The 19522-nt window shown below is 43.7% G+C and overlaps 1 protein-coding gene and 1 pseudogene across 12 annotated transcripts in view; both read left to right on the top strand.

Moving 5' to 3' along the window:
* The window catches only part of FHL1 (four and a half LIM domains 1), a 73096-nt gene extending 58330 nt beyond the window's left edge, over nucleotides 1-14766 (top strand). For 2 of the 11 annotated variants that reach the window (XM_084870225.1, XM_084870224.1), the window contains 6 exons: nucleotides 9889-10070; nucleotides 10477-10651; nucleotides 11284-11453; nucleotides 11894-12080; nucleotides 12673-12872; nucleotides 13257-14766. In XM_084870225.1, the coding sequence (XP_084726351.1) occupies nucleotides 9915-10070; nucleotides 10477-10651; nucleotides 11284-11453; nucleotides 11894-12080; nucleotides 12673-12872; nucleotides 13257-13340 (972 nt within the window). In that variant the 5' untranslated portion in view covers nucleotides 9889-9914 and the 3' untranslated portion in view covers nucleotides 13341-14766. Of the gene's footprint in view, nucleotides 1-1712; nucleotides 1848-5057; nucleotides 8419-9888; nucleotides 10071-10476; nucleotides 10652-11283; nucleotides 11454-11893; nucleotides 12081-12672; nucleotides 12873-13256 lie in introns of those variants that run through there. The other 9 variants (XM_084870228.1, XM_084870229.1, XM_084870221.1 and 6 more) reach the window with 8 other exon arrangements.
* Nucleotides 14767-18093: 3327 nt separating this feature from the next.
* LOC311614957 (activated RNA polymerase II transcriptional coactivator p15-like) lies at nucleotides 18094-18761 on the top strand (annotated as a pseudogene). Its single transcript has 2 exons — nucleotides 18094-18374; nucleotides 18655-18761. The product of its transcript is annotated as an activated RNA polymerase II transcriptional coactivator p15-like (transcript).
* The last annotated feature ends 761 nt before the right edge of the window (nucleotides 18762-19522 follow it).

The following is a 19522-nucleotide window of genomic DNA, read 5'->3' as shown; positions in this document are numbered from 1 at the left end:
AACTATGTTTTTTTTTATTATTATTAATTTCTTTATTGATTAAGGTATCATATATTTGTCTTCAAACCCCCATTCTAATCCCCCACTCACCCCCACTCATGCCCCCACCCCCCTATTGTCCTTGACCGCTGGTTAGGCTCATATGTGTGCACATAAGTCCTTTGGTTGATCTCTCCCTTTTATCCCCACCCTCCCTTTGAGGTACAACAGTCTGACCCATGGCTCCTTATCTCTGGGTCTGCTCTTGTTCATCAGTCTATGTTGTTCACCATTTCCCCTAGATGAGTGAGAACATGTCCTACTGGAAATATACTTATTAGAATAAAAAATGAGACAAGCAATAATCGTTATGCTGAAAGGCATATGAATCAGTCTGTAGTGAGTTTCTTTCTGGACCACCAGTTCTTTTGAGGCCCAATTTCAATGTCATGAAATTGGAACTATGTTTTGATTTTATACGAGGCTTGATTAACACTTTTTGCTTCAATTTTTTTCAACAAATAATTGTGGAGAACAAATTGAGGAAGCGGGTAGGAAACACTATGGCAGAGAGCATGGTTACAATTTGAAATAGGTTGGTCAAATAAGACATATGCTTCAATGTCACAATTCAGGCCATATCTGTCAGAGTAAAACAAGAGAACCCTGCCAGAATCACGCAAGGGGCAATCTCATGCAAGATCCAAATGAAAGCAAAGCTGGAATTCTTCCTCCACAAATCATCTCTGAGTTTCAGAGCAAAGAAAAGGGCAGCTATGAAAGGTAAGAGCTATTACCAATGAGATGAGACACAAGAAGCAGAGGAGCAACCGGGAGAGGCTTAGTGCTGAGGGAATCGGTGTTGAGACCCTGAGGTGGGGCGTGTCTGTAGGTGCAAGGGATAGCTCCAAGGCCAATGAGGCTGTAGTGGAAGGGAGCCACAGCATAGGGGTAGGGCAGGGATAGGGCCAGAGAAGGAACGGGGCCAGGGGGTCATCAGGGACTTACAGCCATCCTGTGGCTTTTCCTCGAGTTTGTCCCTAGTGACCAGCCTCTAGCCATCAGATGGTCTGTTGAGCAGTTACAGCATAGGATAGGTTGTCATTATCATTTCCATCCATACTTTTACTTTTATTGTCCCTGCAGTGAAAAGCAAGATATTTCATTTGTGGGACAAAGTCTTTTCCTTGTGTACATAACGGGTATAGGGATGTTTGTCTCTATTCTGCCTTACTCTGTCTGACACTAAAGAGAGGTGTGGCTAGAATTGTTCTTTTCAGTAATTCTGCTAATCTGGTACATGCCAAGGAGGACATAGATAGTGCCTGTGGTCTCTAGATTCATACTGTCTAATTCCTTTCAATTACACTGGTAACATAAGTCTATCTCTTATAGTTACTTTTAACACTAATGGCACAAAAATGAATTCTCTGGAGGGCCAAATACAAGCTCTTCAGGCACATAAAGCGGGTTAACAAGGGTGGCTCAGTGTTAAGCTATGCCAGAGCTGAGTCCAAATTTTATTCCGGTACAGGGATGACTTTCTATGTGGCCTCTCTGGCTCTGGAGCTAATTTGGATGCTGAGTAGCCCCACAGGTATTTATATGTAGTGTTTGGTATTTTTACTGGGTTCTATTCTTCTCCCTTGGATCACCTAAAATGGTTAAGAATTTTCTAGTGGGATTAAGGTTGTGATCTCTGGGGAGGGGTGGGCCATCTGCTCTCGGTTATTTTTGTGTTAGCAGCTTCCCCTTAAATGTATGTTCACAACTGAGCCAGAGCCTTATCAGCTGGGGTGCAGGGAAGACTGGTCTAGGTGCTGCTCCTGAACTTGGTCTCTGAGCCATGGCTTCCCAGAGACATTCAGGTAAAAGCTTCATATTCTTTATCTTCTATTGAGCACAAGTTTGCTAGGGCAGTAAATCTATCATTTGCCTAAAAGATGCTTTTTGGTTAAATGAATTTAGTGTTGTCTAAATAGTAAATAAGACATTGCTCATCTCTGTTCTGTCCTTGACTTCTGATGCTGTTTTAAAGACAAAATATTACTCTTATTCTAGTAAAATTAGCAATTTAAGTGGCTTATTTTAATAAAAATGTATAAGCATTTTACTATATTGTATATTTTTCAAGATATTTTATGAAACTGTAAGAAAAATTGTGTGAAGACAGAAGGGTTTTTTGGTTAGAAATTTTTGGTGATATAGAAGATGCAAATTCTTAACAGTGCTTTAGATCAAACATAAGGTGTCTGGGAAAAGGTCAATCGAATAGGGAGCTGGAAGGAGGAATATTTATAACTAATATATTCCATAGTAACTTACCACATATCTTCATCTTTTCTGAACAATGCTTTTAGTCTTCCTAAAGAAACAGCTATGATCCTTTTGCTATAGCACTTAGGTTATTAACTCGATAGGGGGCAAAATTTCAGAACCTCCAGTCCATCGTTACTCTAAGAGTCTTCCTCTTGTTTTGTAATGTGATGTGAAAGAAGCTTTTTGGCCATGGACAAGACATCACGGAATAGAGGTCAAAGGACTAAAGGACAGGCAATCTCCTCAGAATGCCTTCTCTCTAGTCAGCCCGCTGTCTGTTTCTCCTCCAAAGCCAGGAATGTTGTTGCTGCTTTGTTGCCCTCTCCCTAAGTAACGGTTCCCTTTCTTAGAAACCAGGCACTTTGTCCTGTCTCCCAGTTTTCAGATTAAGGGGCAAAGTAATTATCAGCGGCAGTCTTTTAGAAAAATTGTTTTTGAAAACTTGGGATCACCTCTCAAAATTTAAACAACAGGAAGTTTAGAAAGATCTCCTTTGGTGTTTTAAAACAAATATGCTGCAGTATAACTTCCTACTTTAATGAATTAATATACAATGTTTTCCTTGTTCAGGAGTTCAAGAGCTATTTGTTTTTCCTCACTCCTCCCAGATCCATTTTACAAACATGGCACCATATGCCTGAGATTATGGTAATCAGCCCGATTACACATTCTCTGGGTGTAGGCACACTATTCAGCCGTACCAGTTGTTCCAATGGATCTTGAATGCATGTTAACTGGTAGAGTAACTCCCTGTTTTATTTACTAATTATGTGACAAAATAGGGACCTATTGTATTTAAAAAGTGACATAATGACAGCACACCCAACCCCAACTTTATTGTTGCTTAAACCTGGAGGCTATAACTGTGACTAAATTAGATAAGCTAATTGACATCTTTTAGATGGATTTTCAAATCAGGAACTATTGTTTTGTATTGTCTTAGGTCCTTAGGCCCATGAAACAAAGGGAAAAGAAGTATTCATAGTAGGAAAACCCACATTGCCCTGAAATGGGCTTTGTGTGGACAAAACTGTAGCAGAATCCATTTTTAGTGACCATCCCCATACTGAGAGGACATTTCAAGGACAAGAATTTATACTTTTGTTATTGAACACTTATAGTCTATAAAATTGTTTAGATTGGAATCCTATACCCTTTGGCCTTTCGAGTTGAGGAGCGGGGTGGGGTATGGGTGAGAGGGAAGTGATATCGTTTGCCATACTGTGCAGCCATTAATTCCCTTCACCAGCCACTGGCCAGTGGGTTACACAGTCCCAGCAGTCTATTTTCAGGGCAGGGGTGGAAAATGAAAAGATGAGGTGAGAGGGAATAATCAAACTGGATTGGCTTTAAATAACTGAAAAAATGGTACTCAGAAGATTTGGTTGAGGATGAAGCTGAATGTTGTGTACTTTTAATCACTACTAATTGACTGCCTACTACTTCAACTAGAGAAACTAAAAACACATGTTCTATTGCTGTCAGGTTGGAAGTCCTTTTTTCCTATAGGGAAGACAGAATGTGCTGCACATAATGTATACAGCATTAAGGAAAGCTTCGCCCTGGCCGGGTGGCTCAGTTGGTTGGAGTGTTGCCCCATGCACCAAAAGGTGGTGGGTTCAACTCCTGGTTAGGGCACATACCCAAACTACAGGTTTGATCCTGAGTTGGGGTGTGTGTGGGAAGCAACCGATCAAGGTTCCCCCCCACACCCTCCTCTCTCTCATCAATTTTTTAAAAATTGTTAACAAAATAGCACTAGAATAGAATTTGACCTCGTGGAAGTTCAGTGACATAATTTTTTGTGTAATAATCTCTTATCTAACCCTCCTGATACCAGATGTAATCTAAATTGTGTTACCAGTCTATCAGTGATCCAAGAGATTTATATGGGTTTTTTTCCCCTAAACGCAGTGTACAAATGAAGTTGTTAATAACATTGAATCATTCTGCACACATTCTGTTTTTAAGGGAAAAAACACTTTTTGATTTTCTATGAAATTCTATGAAAGACTACTTTTCAACCATGACTCATGAACTTCGCCTCATTCCAGCTACTTAGGCATTTATTCCCAAATGTCTGACGACACCCCCCAGGTGCGTGAGCGTGTCTGTTAAACAAGGGTCTTATTCATCGGCTAGGCTCCGTTCCATTTGTTGAATGTTCTCAGGAAAGCAATATACCGTTTCTTTAGAAGCCAATATTTATACACAGAGTGACTAACATACTGGTATGTTGGACTTAGCAATTAACAGACCAGAAATAGCCTGAACTTTTTTTTTTTCCATTTGGGTTGCTGTTCACTGTTTACACTGTACATTATACCACTCGGGGAAAGTGCTTAGTTAGAAAAATGCTACCTAGTTATAATATTCACTTTTTCCTTAAATATTCTTATTTTGAGCCACTTAGGCAGAAGGGGAAATGAATATTAGTATGAAATACGTGAGAAAATACACAAAATGCAAGCAAATAGAAATTTGTCAAATGAGATATTTATAGTAAAAAAAAAATGTTGTAATACCCTAACAGGTTGGCTCAGTGGATAGAGCACTGGCCTGCGGACTAAAGGGTCCTGGGGTGGTTTCGGTCAAGGGCATGTACCCTGGTTGCAGGCACATACCCAGTGGGGAGTGTGCAGGAGGCAGCTGATCAATATTTCTCTCTCAGAGTTTCTGACTCTCCTTCTCCCTTCTTCTCTGTAAAAAATCAATGAAATATATTTTTAAAAGTTGCAATGTTATATTATTTATATATGTGCTTGATTAAATAAAAACCCAAAAAGTTTTATTGATATACTGAGGTTTATGTAGGCACCTCGTAGCATGTTGGATGTTGTTCAGGAATTTTCTGAAAGAGGACGCTTGTTTATTAAGTGAAAAATGATGTGGCTTTTGAAGCAGGCACAGCATGAAAGTCAGACTACTACTGTGGAATAAATATCTAAAACTTGATTATCCAGTTACATTTCCAACCGCATTCTAACCTACTAAGTCTATAAAGGACTGCCGGTTAGATGCCAACACCTAAGGGTCACAGGAACTGCCCCTGATTTTCCTAAACAGAAATATTTGTTATAAAATGCTTTTAATAAATAAGTTTTAAAAGCTTTTAATGGTGGTGACTTATCTCCGTCTGTCAGTCAGTAGGCATGTACTGTGTTACTTGTGTATACAAGGCCCTGAATCAGGTTCCTGGGGCTCTTAGTATATCGGCAAACTTTTCTGTGATAGAGAAATCTCATCACCATGTCCAGATAAGGGCCACACTGTGAGGTTAAAATTAGAGAGTTACTAGGGCAAACATGGCCTGGACAGAGACAGGCAGGAAGGGAAGCAATGCTGTAGTTATATGTGTCTAAGTTTCATTTAATGATTGATGACATGCCCTTTCTCAGATAACTACACTAAGTCAAGGCAAACTTCTGGAAGTTTGGGGAGGTTAAAAGGCTTCGGATTTCACGTACTTGGGAATTGGTAAAGACATAAAAATTGTTCCCTGGGAGGTAAACACCTCAGTATATGTCATTAATTAAGATTGAAGAGTCCTGGCCGGTTTGGTGCAGTGGATAGAACATTGGCTTGTGGACTGAAGGGTTCGGGTTCAATTCTGGCCAAGGGCACCTGCCTGAGTTGTGGGCTCGGTCCCCAGTAGGGGGTGTGTGTGCAAGAGGCAGATGATCGGTGATTCTCTCTCATCATTGATGTTTCTCTCTATCCATTTCCCTTCCTCTCTGAAATCAATAAAGAAATGTGTGTTTTTTTAAAGATTAAAGAGAGCACCAAAGAAAAAAGATCAATTCCATTGTTATTTTTCTCTATTCTCTTATTTACAACAAAGGGAAGGAAAGGAAGTTTTTCTCTCATCATGAAGTCAGCGCCTAACTATATCTCATTTCGATGGAGCCCACAAATCTGGGTATTTTCTTTCTTTTGGAAGCTGCCAGTGTTGTCATTTATAAGCTTGTAGAGTTGTTTATCTCTTTGAAGATAAGTGGTAACAAAATATTTTGCTCTTGTACACATCATTCATATTTTATGCAAAGTTTTGACATGGTATCTATCTCATCAGCAGGAATGTATTATTCCAGCTTCCTCCTAAGCACACTGTGTGACAGTTTGAAATAGTTTGAGACTAAATAATCATAAGGTTAGAAAAACACGAGGTAAGCTAATTCGGGTTGCCGAGTTCCACTTAATTGGATTTATTGCAAAAGAGTACTAAAGTTCACAAATTTGCCATCAACATTGTTAACTTGCTTTAAGTATTTTCAGTCTGTCACTTATTAGGCAATAAAACCAACATTCCTAGAAATGCCCATTTTATCTTGACAAATAAGTGTTTCCACACATATGAAAGAGGTTTGCCCTGGCTGGTGTGGCTCAGTTGGTTGGACATCTTCCCGTGCACCAAAGGGTCATGGGTTCTATTTCTAGTCAGGGCACATACCCAGGTTGTGGGTTCGTTTCATCCCTGGTCAGGGCATGTACAGGAGGGAACTGATTGATGTTTCTCTAACACATCAATGTTTCTCTCTCACCCCCTCTCCCTTATTCTCTTTTTAGAATCAATAAAAAATATATCCTCAGGTGAGGATTTTTTTAAAAAAACAAAAAACAAAAAACTTGACTCCACTGTGGAAATCATATCTAAAAGGGTCACCCTGGATTTTTCACATTGCATAAAGAAAAAAAAATAATGCCTAAAGTTAGTATCCCAAAGCATCATTAACTTGGGGATTCATACAATTTGCCCTATGCTTGGGTTAAGACCCTAAACTATAAGAATGATAGAGTGGTGAGCAACTTCATTGAATGTGACTCCACATTCACACTGATACTTCCATGTTCATTGGGAAACCATGGATTATTTCATCATCTTGACGCCTAGAAGAGAGTGAGATTAAAATGAGTAATGTTCAAAGTTTTATTATGTAAATAGAGACTTTGGTAAGGGAGGAGGAATTTTCAAATATGGCCCAAGACAATAGTCTGAAGGGCTAAACCAGCTGAGATAACTAGCCAGTGTAGCCTAATCTTATATGTTTCTGATTCCCTGCCAAATGGCATTTAGGAGCCACTGATAATTTAATTTCCTGGCATTTAGTGTTACTGGAGATTTATTTGGTTTTTGTACTTGGCTCTTAACAAGAAAGTAAATTGTTGAGTGCACAGTTTCAACATGGAAAGGCCAGTAAGATAAAGATTTTATGTGATATGTGAAGGACCAGCAAGAATGAAAGAGGAGATTCCACAACTGGTTTGGTTCAATGGATAGAGAGCATCGGCCTGCAGACTTGGAGGTCCCGGGTTCGATTCCAGTCAAGGGCATGTACCTTGGTTGTGGGCACATCCCCAGTGGGGTGTGTGCAGGAGGCAGCTGATCGATATTCCTCTCTCATCGATGTTTCTAACTTTCTTTCCTTCTCCCTTCCTCTCTGTAAAAAAATCAATGAATCATTTAAAAAAAAATGAAATAGGAGAGTGATTTTCAACATTCTATCACTGTGACAGGCACCTTTTTCTATATGTGGAGGTTAAAGGCAGTTTCAAAGCTGCCTTATGTAAACTGCATAGTTCAAGGAGATGGACCCTGGTTTCACCATGTCTCTATTTTTCATTTCTAATTCAGTTGTGTAATGGAACATCCTGCTTTCCTTTTGGGGGGAAAGTACTAGTGAGAACCATTCTCTGAGCTTGATAAATCTCTGCTGTGATACAGCTGTCTCAACCAATTATCTTTGCCCAAGAATGTTACTTAACTTGCTTCAATCATCGGCTCTGTGGAGATGAGGGGTCTGTCTGTCTGCCAGCACAAGCTGGATCTGGGCTGGCTCAGAACATGATGCTTGTCAGTGGTCTGATTCCCTCTTTCGCTGGGCTGGCTTCAGAAACTGACCCAATTCTGAGTGACAGTTCACCAGCCTTCACCGAGGCAGGGTCTGAGACACAGGGTGCGGTTTCCTTAGCTCACACTCTGCTATTTGGTTGCCTATGGCAACAAGATCCAAACAAATTGGACATGTGTTTGTATAAAAAAAAAAAAAAAAAAAAAAAAAAAGGCTGGGAATGGGACCCAAAGAGGGAGTTCAGGGCTGTTGAGTTAGTGGAAGAGCTGTGGTGAGTATCGGGCAACTGCTCATTGCTTTTCCCTCATTCTTTCTAAATTATGCCGGGGATATCTGCTAGCATAATAACCATGTTTGTGGGTAGTTGAACAAAATAGTATCCATTCTCGTGTTTCCTGAGCAAATTAAGTACTTGCTGTTTATTTGTCTGTGTAAGTTTCTTGTTCAGGGAGAGACAGACTAGTTAATATATGTTTAAGAAGCTGGGAGCTTGTACAATAGATACTCACATTTTCTACCTTTTTTGGTGACAGGATTAACAGGGTGCCTTAGTAATATTTGTCATTGCAAGTGGGTGATCTACAGTCAGGGGTGGGTGGGGGTCAGTCAGGATGGTCTGAGGGGACTTGTTCATGTTAAGGCAGTAGAAGAAGTTCTTGGAATAATCAGCTTAACAGTTTTTATAAGTTAATCCTTCTCCCCAACCAGATTTTACTTTAAAATTGCAATTTTTCAAACAGCCAATGTCCTAAATAGTATCTCTTCATTGACTATAACTATCCTCTCACTTACCTGAAGAAAGGGGGATGTAATTTTGGCATGTAATTTTGGCATGTCCCAAACTGCACATCACTATGACAAGTAATTCACAAAATTCGCAAAATTTGCCAGTACCAGCTGAGAGTGCCACTTTAATAACTTCTCTCTTGCTTGATTGCCCAGGTCTCGAAAGTCAGTCAGTTTATCTTGGACAAAACTCCGTAGGCTATAAAAGAGTTCTGCCAGATTTAAAGTTAATGCAGATATTTTAAGCAAATGAATGATTGCTTGGGTGCCCAGCATTGTCTAGAGGCAGCAACAAGTCCTTGTTCAGATGAATTGAATTTTACAGTCAGGAGGACAGTGAGGCTTCCTGAGGATGCTATTCTACCACGCCACCGAGGAGTTATGGAGGAGGAACTGGGAGCTGGCAGGGAGGTTTCTGGCTTACTGTCTTGAACGGACCTCATAGAGAATGATCCTGTGAAGCAGAGGCTCTGGGCACCTCCCTCCTCCGCAAGCCGGCTGAGCTAGCCTGCCTGTGACTGGGCTGAGTATCTCTTCCCACTCCCACCCCACCCTGCAGCTGCTGCATGCAGACTGTGCCTAAAGCTGTGTGTCCATTTGTGTAAAACAATTTCGTCTCTCTTGGCTGCTCCATCACATTCCTGCGTTCCTTCACATCACTGCTCAGAGCCACTGCGCTGCCCAGAGCTCGGATCCACTTGTCCCTCTCAAGTGTCCTGTGAAGCAGCACAGCGGGATATCCCGGTGGGGGTTTCTCCCAAACCCCCAGGGACTTCCATGACCTTTGGCCTTCTGGCCCGGGGGCTCTTTTCTTCCTAGGAGTCTCAGTGAAGTTTCTCTGGCCTTGGTCCCTGCAGGCCCCATGCGGCCTTGCACAGCTGTCCCTCGGAAGCCCCTGTGGCACAGCACACTTGTCTTCCCATTGGTCATTTGTTCTTTCTGTTTGCCCCCGTAGGTCCCTCCAGGTACAAGGTGGGCACCATGGCTGAGAAGTTTGATTGCCACTACTGCAGGGACCCCCTTCAGGGAAAGAAGTACGTGGAGAAGGATGGCCACCACTGCTGCCTGAAGTGCTTTGACAAGTTTTGCGCCAACACCTGTGTGGAATGCCGCAAGCCCATCGGTGCGGACTCCAAGGTAACATTGGGGCAAAAGCTACCCTGTCCCAAGTCCTCATCATTGCAGCTGCCCATGCGGAAGGCGGAACAGGCAGTGGCACAGAGACCAGGAGGCCCTGGCCCAGGAGCCAGCCACCCTTGCTTCTAGAGCTTATTGCCTTGACAATGTCCTGAGCTCTCTGTGTGGGACTTGGGGCGGCTGGTGCCAAGGCCCACGCCAGCTCTGTTGGTTGTACTTTCTCTTGTTTCAGGAACTGTGAGTCTTCCATCCTCACCTCGGTGTCCTTCATGCTTCTCCTTTAGAACATTCACGACAGGGCATCCCCAGGTGTAAGGGGAGGTATCATCTCAGGAGTAGACCCCTGCCCCCCTCTTAGCACCCCTGTGTCACTCACAGAAGCCCACCCCTTCTGCTTGATTTCTAGGAGGTGCACTATAAGAACCGCTACTGGCACGACACCTGCTTCCGCTGTGCCAAGTGCATGCACCCCTTGGCCAATGAGACCTTTATGTCCAAGGACAACAAGATCCTGTGCAACAAGTGCACCACCCGGGAGGACTCCCCCAAGTGCAAGGGCTGCTTCAAGCCGATTGTGGCAGGTACTGCCTATACTCATTCCCGGGGGGGCCAGCGGGGAGGCCTGTGGGCAGAGACGATGCGGGGTTGCTTGGGAGGATGGGGCTAACGCTGCTGGGAGAGCTGCTTTTAGCTTTTAGCATATATATGCACGCATATATATGTATATGTATACATGCGTACACATATATGCTCGCACACACGCACACATTCGGAAACTAAAGACCACTGGAGAGGCCTGTCTGTGGCAAGAGAAGGAAGTGAAAAGTATGTAGCACTTTCTCATTTGGGTAGAGTAAGTGACAGAAGCATGCTTTTTTCCTTAGGGTGTAACTCTGGGTCAGATAGTCCCTTAGAGACTCTCTTAGTCCACAGAGGGTGTGGGAGTGGGGTCTTGGGTGTCTATTCCTCAAACACTACAGCTGGGGTCCCCTCCCCGACAGATCTGGGTTGGCATACCCGCAAGTAGGCCATTGTTGAGAACCTCCCCCCCCCACCCCCCGCCCCCACGGGTAGGTTCGTCAGAAGCGTGAGGCCAGTAACTGCAGGGCCTGCATTCCCTCACCTCTGGAGGGCCCAAGGTTGGAGCTGAGAGGATGCAGCCCCCTGCAGAGCACTATCAGTGGGGCTATCCAATTGCTTCCTCCCCCTGCAGGCGATCAGAACGTGGAGTACAAGGGGACCGTCTGGCACAAAGACTGCTTCACCTGCAGCCACTGCAAGCAAGTCATCGGCTCTGGAAGCTTCTTCCCCAAAGGGGAGGACTTCTACTGCGTGACTTGCCACGAGTCCAAATTCGCCAAGCATTGCGTGAAGTGCAACAAGGTAGGTTATCAAGGGAGGTCTGAGTGGACTATTGTTTCTAGAAGCGTTGGACAGTTGGCGGAGCACTTGCACACACACTATCCCATTCCATCCCCACGACGGCCCTGTGACGTGGGAATTATTATGCTCATTTTACAGATGAGAAGACTGGGGATAGAAAACAGTACCGGGCCAACTCGGGCTGTCTGAAAGGCACTCACCCTGGAGGCACAGGCAGCCCGGGCTCTAGAGGCCTGCCTCCACCACCTCGTTCGCCTTCTCTGAGCCTCAGTATCTTCACCTGTAACTTGGGGATAATAATAGCACCTGCCTCCCATGGCCGTTGTGGTGATTAAATGAGATACTGTAGACCAAAGCGCCCAGCACAGTGCCTGGTACATAGTAGGCATTCAGCAAAAGGGTTGTTGAATCTGAATTCGGTGCTACACTCCCTGGTCTAGGCCATCACATCTGGAGGAATCACTTACCAGGATCAGCCCTGGCATGCCGAGTGCTTTGTGTGTGTTACCTGCTCTAAGAAGCTGGCTGGGCAGCGTTTCACCGCTGTGGAGGACCAGTATTACTGCGTGGATTGCTACAAGAACTTTGTGGCCAAGAAGTGTGCTGGATGCAAGAACCCCATCACTGGTAGGCTAAAGAGTCCTTGCTAAGTCGGCCAGGCTAGGTTTTGCGCATGGTAAACCAACTCTCACTTTTCCTACTTCGGTTTCATCCGTAAAGGCCCCAAAGAATGCCCCCTCCCCCTTGCCATTGCGGTCCTGAAGGCCCCCCAAATAGCTTTGAATTCTCCCCCAGGCCAGATTAGCCTTTGCAATACAGAACACTTCCTGACTGCTGCTGACTAACAGATGCTGTGGCTGCGGAGTTCACGAGCCTGAGACCCACACATGGGCAGGCCATGGGCAGGCACTGCGCACGCGTGTGGGATTCTGGGGGTGGGGGTGGGGGCGGGGAGGGGAGGGGAGGAAAGGGTGGTGGGGGTGGGGTAGAGGCTAGGGGAAGGGGAGGGAGGCTGTAGAGGGATAGGCCGGGATCATAACACCCCATAGCTGAAGACTAGCTCAGAGGTGCCTGCGGGCAGCTTTGTTGCCACCCGAGCTAATCATTTCATTCCTCATCTCGCGATCCACGTGCCCTGGGCCCTTTCCCCGCCTCCACCGTTCCCATCTCCCCGGGGAGCCTTGAAATGTACATTTGAGAAGACTTTTGCCATCCTCAGGGAAAAGGACTGTGTCAAGAGTGAGCCACCCAGTCTCTAAAGCTAGGAAGCCCCCAGTGTGCCACGGGAAACGCTTGCCTCTCACCCTGTTTCCCAGCGCCAACCTCCGGGGCAGGCATCCGGGTGGAGAGAGGACTTGTCCCTCGTGGGTGGTGGTTCTTTATAGAAAAAATCGAAGCTTAGCAGCTCCTCGAGGCCCGGTAAGTGCATACCCCACGAACAGCCCAAGTTTGCCTCCTGGTGGCCACTTTGATGCCATGGCCCTGACCTAAATCAAAGAAACTGGTTATGCTGGGAGGTCGGTGCAAGTGTTACAGGGCGATTGCAGTGGCATGGGATTGTGGGTTCTTTAAATCACAGAAGCCTTTGGCTGAGCTCTGGCATCTTCTGAGGTCCCTGAGAGCTGTAGCGGGGTCACGGCAGCATGGCCTAGGGGACAGATCACGGTGGAGAGGGGTGGCCTGGGAGCTGGGCAGATCAGATCCTGCCCTGCATACTTATTAGCTGTAAACAGGCAAGGCAGCCGTGTATCTCTCTTGCGTTCACGCAGTTTTCTCTTTTGTTCTCTTTTGTGTTTTCCACAGGGTTTGGTAAAGGCTCCAGTGTGGTGGCCTATGAAGGACAATCCTGGCACGACTACTGCTTCCACTGCAAAAAATGCTCCGTGAATCTGGCCAACAAGCGTTTTGTTTTCCATCAGGAGCATGTGTATTGCCCCGACTGTGCCAAAAAGCTGTAAAGTGACAGGGGCTCCTGTCCTGTAAAATGGAATTGTTATTTGTGTCCTCACCCTCTGCCCTTATACCATCCATAGGGAAAGAGCGGCCTTTCACCTCTTCAAAGTTGTTCCTGTCTTTTCTCCCATTTTACAGTATTACTCAAATAAGGGCACAGTGATCATTCTAGAATTTATTAGCAAAACCAACTCCACAGCAAAGTTAATTTTGCAATGGCTGCATTAAGAAGTGAACACTTAGATCGACTCTTCTGCATGTTTATCATAGAGCAGAAAAGCGCTAACCATTTACCTGCTTAGTGATGTAAGCAACAAGCCTAAGAAATAAAGCCCCCACTGAGATGCCCTTCGTGACTCAGCTGGGAACCACCGTGTCATCACGTGACACACGAGAGTTGTAGCAGCTGCTTCAACTCGATGCTCACCCTGTGTTCTGTGAGCAGAAAGAGAATTTACCGAAATGCATGGTTTAACTTCCTCATCAAAACCTCCCTTCTATTCTTTTGTGCTTTTGATCGACTAATACGAGTTTCTAGAAAATTAACATTTGAACTTAGCTGTGATTCCAGATTGACCTTTCCCCCGTACTAACATTTGAGTTCCCCGTGTGCCGTGTTTTCTGAACGTTCCTCCTTTCAAGCATGGAACAAGCAGGTGACGTGCAAAGTGTAGGCAGATATGAGAGAACGAACCTGTTTCAGAGGAACATCGTCACAGTGAATAGTTCTGGAAGCTTGACAAAACTAACCCAGCTGTCGGGTGTGTTTTTTTTTTTTTTTTTAATTAATAATATTTTGGTTTAAATAGCAACATAGATTATGGGTTTGGAGACTTGCATGAAAATATGTTAGCCCCTCAAATGTTCCTGCAGTTTGAAATCATTCTATAGGAGTAAACATAAATCTCTAGAGGGGTAGCTGAGCAGGCATCAGGACTGTCATTGACATGGACGCGACATTTGCAAACAGTGGCAAGTTGAATCCCATGTAACATAGTAGTTGTTGCTCTTTTGTTGATTTGTTAAAGAGGCTCACCAATGTCTCTTGTGATTCTTAGGACCGTTCCTCAAGAGCTTAGCTCAGTTTCTGGGGGAGTGGGGAGGTCACTGTCCTCACAGGCAGATTTCCATGTAGTGCTTGCCTGAGATGCCGGATCACCTGCTTATGTATTCTATCTAATTGTTATATTACATAATAGAATGAGATGATATCAAAGTGAACATGTAATGACAATACATATTAACATTCTTGTAGCTATGGATAGAGAAGCTGATGCCTCGTTTCTACATTTTGTCATTAGCGAATATCATCTAATGTTTCAGTGTATCCTTAACAGAAATAAAAGTAGCATATAAATAACTTGCCTCTTGTCATTTTATTCTACCCAGTGTAATTGCTATAAGGTGTCACTACTGATCCTAAAACCTGAATGACTTTTTTTCTTCCTTCAAGGACATACTCAGTTCCATGCAATTGCATGGAACACAGAAATTATAAACAAGACAAAACAGACCTGTAATAGGGCTTGGATCCAATGAAAAACAACAAAAACCCATCCTGACCCAAAATAGCACTTGCCATTCCTTAAAAGGGGCAAATTGATCATCTTGGGCCAGAGGAACGGGTAGGAAGGGCACTGTGGCTGAAAGGTATCAATTGAGAAATCATCACAATCTGTTTTTGTTGGCTACCCTTATCTTGCGCCTCCTGGAACCCCGGGCCCCTGTTGAACACCGCTATGTCCTCAACAACTGAGCTCCAACATTGGGCCTCCACCGTTGGGCCTCCCTCCTTGGGGACAGTGCTTATTTGGAAGGCTGCACATTTGGACCCATGGACTTCATTCAGTGAGGGGCATGGGGTGGGCAGAGGTTGCAGCTTCTAGATCATTGCTACACATCTCTAGGGCTCATGTTCTTGAGCTATTCAACCTATACATGGTCATTGCAGGACGGCACTGAAGGTCCAGTGAGACATGTGCCTTCTGCATGCTCCCACATGACAGAAGGGTCATCAGAACATAAGGGCACTTAGTCAAACCACATTTCAGCTAAAGACAGAGTTGGGAGGAGAGGGCAGTAGTTGATGAGCCTTAGGCCCAGGGCAATACAAGCAAAGGGCAGAACCCCCTGGGTTCTAATATTTACTGTCTGATAAGAGAATCAGAACTTCTCATCAAGAAACTGAACACATGCCAAAACCAGTTTAGCTCAGTGGATAAAGCGTCGGCCTGTGGACTGAAAGGTCCCAGGTTCAATTCCAGTCAAGGGCATGTACCTTGGTTGCTGGCACATCCCAAGTAGGGGGTGTGCAAGAGGCAGCTGATCAATGATTCTCTCTCATCGATGTTTCTAACTATCCCTCGCTCTTCCTCTCTGTAAAAAATCAATAAAATATATTTTCTTAAAGAGAAACTGAACATTTATATGAATAGGGAACATCCCCTTGTGTTTCCCTGGGAAAATGAGCAGCCTTTAAAACAATGAAGAGTCTATCTGGTCATATGGGGTCCCAAAGAAGTGGGTGGGGTGAAAAATTCAGATGGCACCCGTCTGCTTCCTGAAACCTGGGCAAAGGATGGAGCCCTGAGGGGACAAACCTCCCAATTCACTCAAGAAGTGAACTTGTATGCTTTTCTCCATCGGAAGAGACCATGACACATCTCTAATGCCCTCCCCCTCTGCCTGCTCCACTTCAGCAAAGCCTGGACCTTTACAGCATCTAGATTCACCTGTCCTCCAATGATGCCTTCTTAGTCCTACATATTCTCACTGAGTTCATGCTTTGCCTTTCAGTCCACTCATTGCTCCAGGTTATTCTCTCAGCCCCTCCTGGCCCTTCCTCTGGATCTGCCTTAGATTTTATGCTGTCAGTTCAACCATTCTTCATCCCCATCCCCTCAATCCTGTTACCCTTTTGCCTTCCTTTTCCACTTAGCCTGCAAAACTCCAGCCCATGCCAGGGCCAAAAAGCTCTGATGAGAAAAGCCACACAATTACATGCAGCCACCAGTTGCATGTGCTTCTGCCAAGCCCTCAGCCCTGTATCGCCACTGCACCACTCCCTCTACTTCCTAACAAACTTCTCCACCACCTTCCTTTCCCAGGAAACAGACTCATGGGAGTCAGCCAATGGTTATTGCTTGCCGCATCAGGCCTGCTCTTAATACTTGAGCATCTTTAGAAGTACACTCAAACCTGGGTTCTTGAACAGCTCCTCTCTCGAACAATTCATTTCTCAACCAAGTTGTTCACGAAAAATGTCTCAGCTGTGGAATAAGACTTCAGTTCCTGACCTGACAACCCTTTTATGCTGATACCTGTATGATCAGTCACGCATCTCTCAGGGGACAAAGGAGAGAATGCATACATGCATATGAGTCAGTTTACTACTAACCCTTGTGTTTTCAGTATTTCAGAAAATTGTACTATGAATATTTTCATATTTATTATACTAAAGGTAAGTCCTACTATGTACATGAAATTTCATTTTTTGCTATACATTTCATTTCCTTTTTGTTAAATTTTCATTTACATTTCATGTCCTTTTTGTCTGTAAAGTGTTTGTTTATAGATTGAACAGTATATTAAACATGTACTGTGTAGCCAAAACCAGTTTGGCTCAATGGATAGAGCGTCGGCTTGGGGACTGAAGGGACCCGGGTTCGATTCCGGTCAAGGGCATGTACCTTGGTTGCGGGCATATCCCCAGTGGGGGGGGGGGGGGTGCAAGAGGCAGCTGATCGATGACTCTCTTTCATCGATGTTTCTAGCTCTCTATCTCTCTCCCTTCCTCTCTGTACAAAAACAATAAAATATATTTTTTTAAAAAAACAACATGTACTGTGTATAAGAAAGGTTAAAATGGAATCATTTGGGAGTCTGGAATGGATTAATTCAATTTACATAATTTCTGTTCTGGCCAGTGTTGCTAAGTGATTAGAGCTTTGGCCTGCAGACCAAGGAGTCGCAGGTTGGATTCCAGTCGAAGGCACGTACCTGGGTTGCGGGTTTATTCATTCCCAGGCCTCAACCTTCGTTGGAGCATGTGTGGGAGGTAGCTAATCAATGTGTCTCTTTCACACAAATGTTTCTCTCTTTCCTCCCTCTCATTCTCCCTTCCCTTTCTAAAAAATCAATGGAGAAAGTATCCTTGGATGAGGATTAACAGCAAAATTTACATTATTTCTAATGGTAAAAAATGATTTGATCTTCTAAAAATTCACTCCTGGTAAATCTTTCCTGAATGAATTGTTTGAGAACCGAGGTTCCACTGGAAGTGCCTTATACACATTATATGGGACCCTCACATCCAGCATTGGCATTCTTGCCCCTATCTTCCAGATAAGAAAACTGAAGTTCAGAGAGGTTATTTGGTTTGTCTAAAGTAAGTCACAAATCATCACCCTGGACACACCTCTAGCCTACCCATTATGACACTGCATTGCCATAGAAACGGTGAGCCCCTTTGGGCGGGGACAGTGTTTGACACATCACAATGAGGAAACTGCCATGCTCATTGACAAGGAGGAAGGAGGGGAAGTTTTAGTTACCAAATTTCCAGCAGAAAAAAAACTTTTCTCCCTCATAATTAATGGGAGCAGGACATCAATAACACATCTATTTGAGTATCAGTTGAGTGAGCCAGCAAATGAGCAGAGGGGTGTTCCAGAGCAGGAGTGGAGCAATGCCTAAATTAAAGGGACTTGTTTCTTCCACCTCATCTGGCAGCAATTCTGACAGTGAAGTTAACAAAATATTAAAGGAGAAAATGCAAGTTATTTCAGAAAACCCTGTAAAGAAGCAAAAGACTGGGGAAATTTCAAGAGCCCTGCCATTTTTTCAAGCAGAACAGCAGCAGCAGAGATGACAGCATGTTTCAGATTGGGAAGATGAAGTGTGCCAGTGTTCGGGACTTTCAAGGAAAAGTCCTAATTGATATTAGAAAATATTGGGTCACCCTAGCCAGTTTGGCACAATGGATAGAGCATCGGCCTGCGGACAGAAAAGTCCTGGGTTCGGTTCCGGTCAAGGGCACGTGCCTTGGTTGCAGGCTCCTCTCCAGCCTGGGCCCTCCTCAGGGCTCATGCAGGAGGCAACCAATTGATGTGTTTCTCTCACATAGATATTTCTCTTTTCTTTTCCTCTCTCTTCCACTCTCTCTAAAAATCAATGCAAAAATATCCCTGGGTGAGGATTAAAAATATAATAAAATAAAATTGTTTTAAAAAATATTGGATCGATTCAGAAAGTGAAATGACACCAGGAAGAAAAGGTCTTTCTTTAAATCCCGAGCAATGGAGCCAGCTGAAGGAACAGATTGGTGTCATTGATGATACAGTAAGAAAACTGTAAAATCAGAGCCAAATAAAACTTGTACTGTTGCTTTAATCTGCCTTTTTATATTGTCTTGTTTTATAAACATTGTTTTCCAAGATATTGTATATTTGGATTGTAAAACAATTTGTAAGAACACTTTCTTTTAAAAAATGTGGATTATTTACAATGTTCTCAGTGTGCCCTAGCTGGTTTGACTCGGTGGATAAAGCATTACCCTGCTGACTAAATAGTCCCAGGTTTGATTCTGGTCAATGGCACATACCCGGGGTGCGATCTCAATCCCCAGTAGTGCAGGAGGCAGCCAATCAATCATTCTCTTTTATCATTGTTGTTTATATTGCTCTCTCCCTCTGCCTTCCTCTCTGAAATCAACAAAAATATATTTAAAACATTTTTTTTCTGAGTGAAGCTAATTGTCAACTTTATTAAGGGGGATTGCTCTCTGTCCACCACCTAGTGTAAAACAAAATCGGGTAATACAATCTTAATTGTTGTGGCCTTGTTTGACCACAAGAATTGGCACTATTTAAGGCCCAAAGTTAACAGTTTATAGACCTTTAAATTTGCACTCAGCTTTTACATTCAAAGGCATTTGTATTTTGTTGAATTTATAAACTTTTTATTTATGAAATCCATAGTTGATCTTTTTTCCACAATATGCAAAGTGATTTTATTAGTTACCTTATATATATTATTTTTTAAATTTAATAAATTTTTATTGTTTAAGTTATTACAAGTTTCTTCTTTTCCCCCCCATAGCTCCCCTCCACCAGGTT

The sequence above is a fragment of the Pipistrellus hanaki genome (assembly GCF_964339955.1).
Source record: "Pipistrellus hanaki genome assembly, chromosome: X".
NCBI lineage: Eukaryota > Metazoa > Chordata > Mammalia > Chiroptera > Vespertilionidae > Pipistrellus > Pipistrellus hanaki.
The sequence above is the reverse complement of the archived record's forward strand: the minus strand, read 5'-3'. Positions and strand labels throughout refer to the sequence as shown.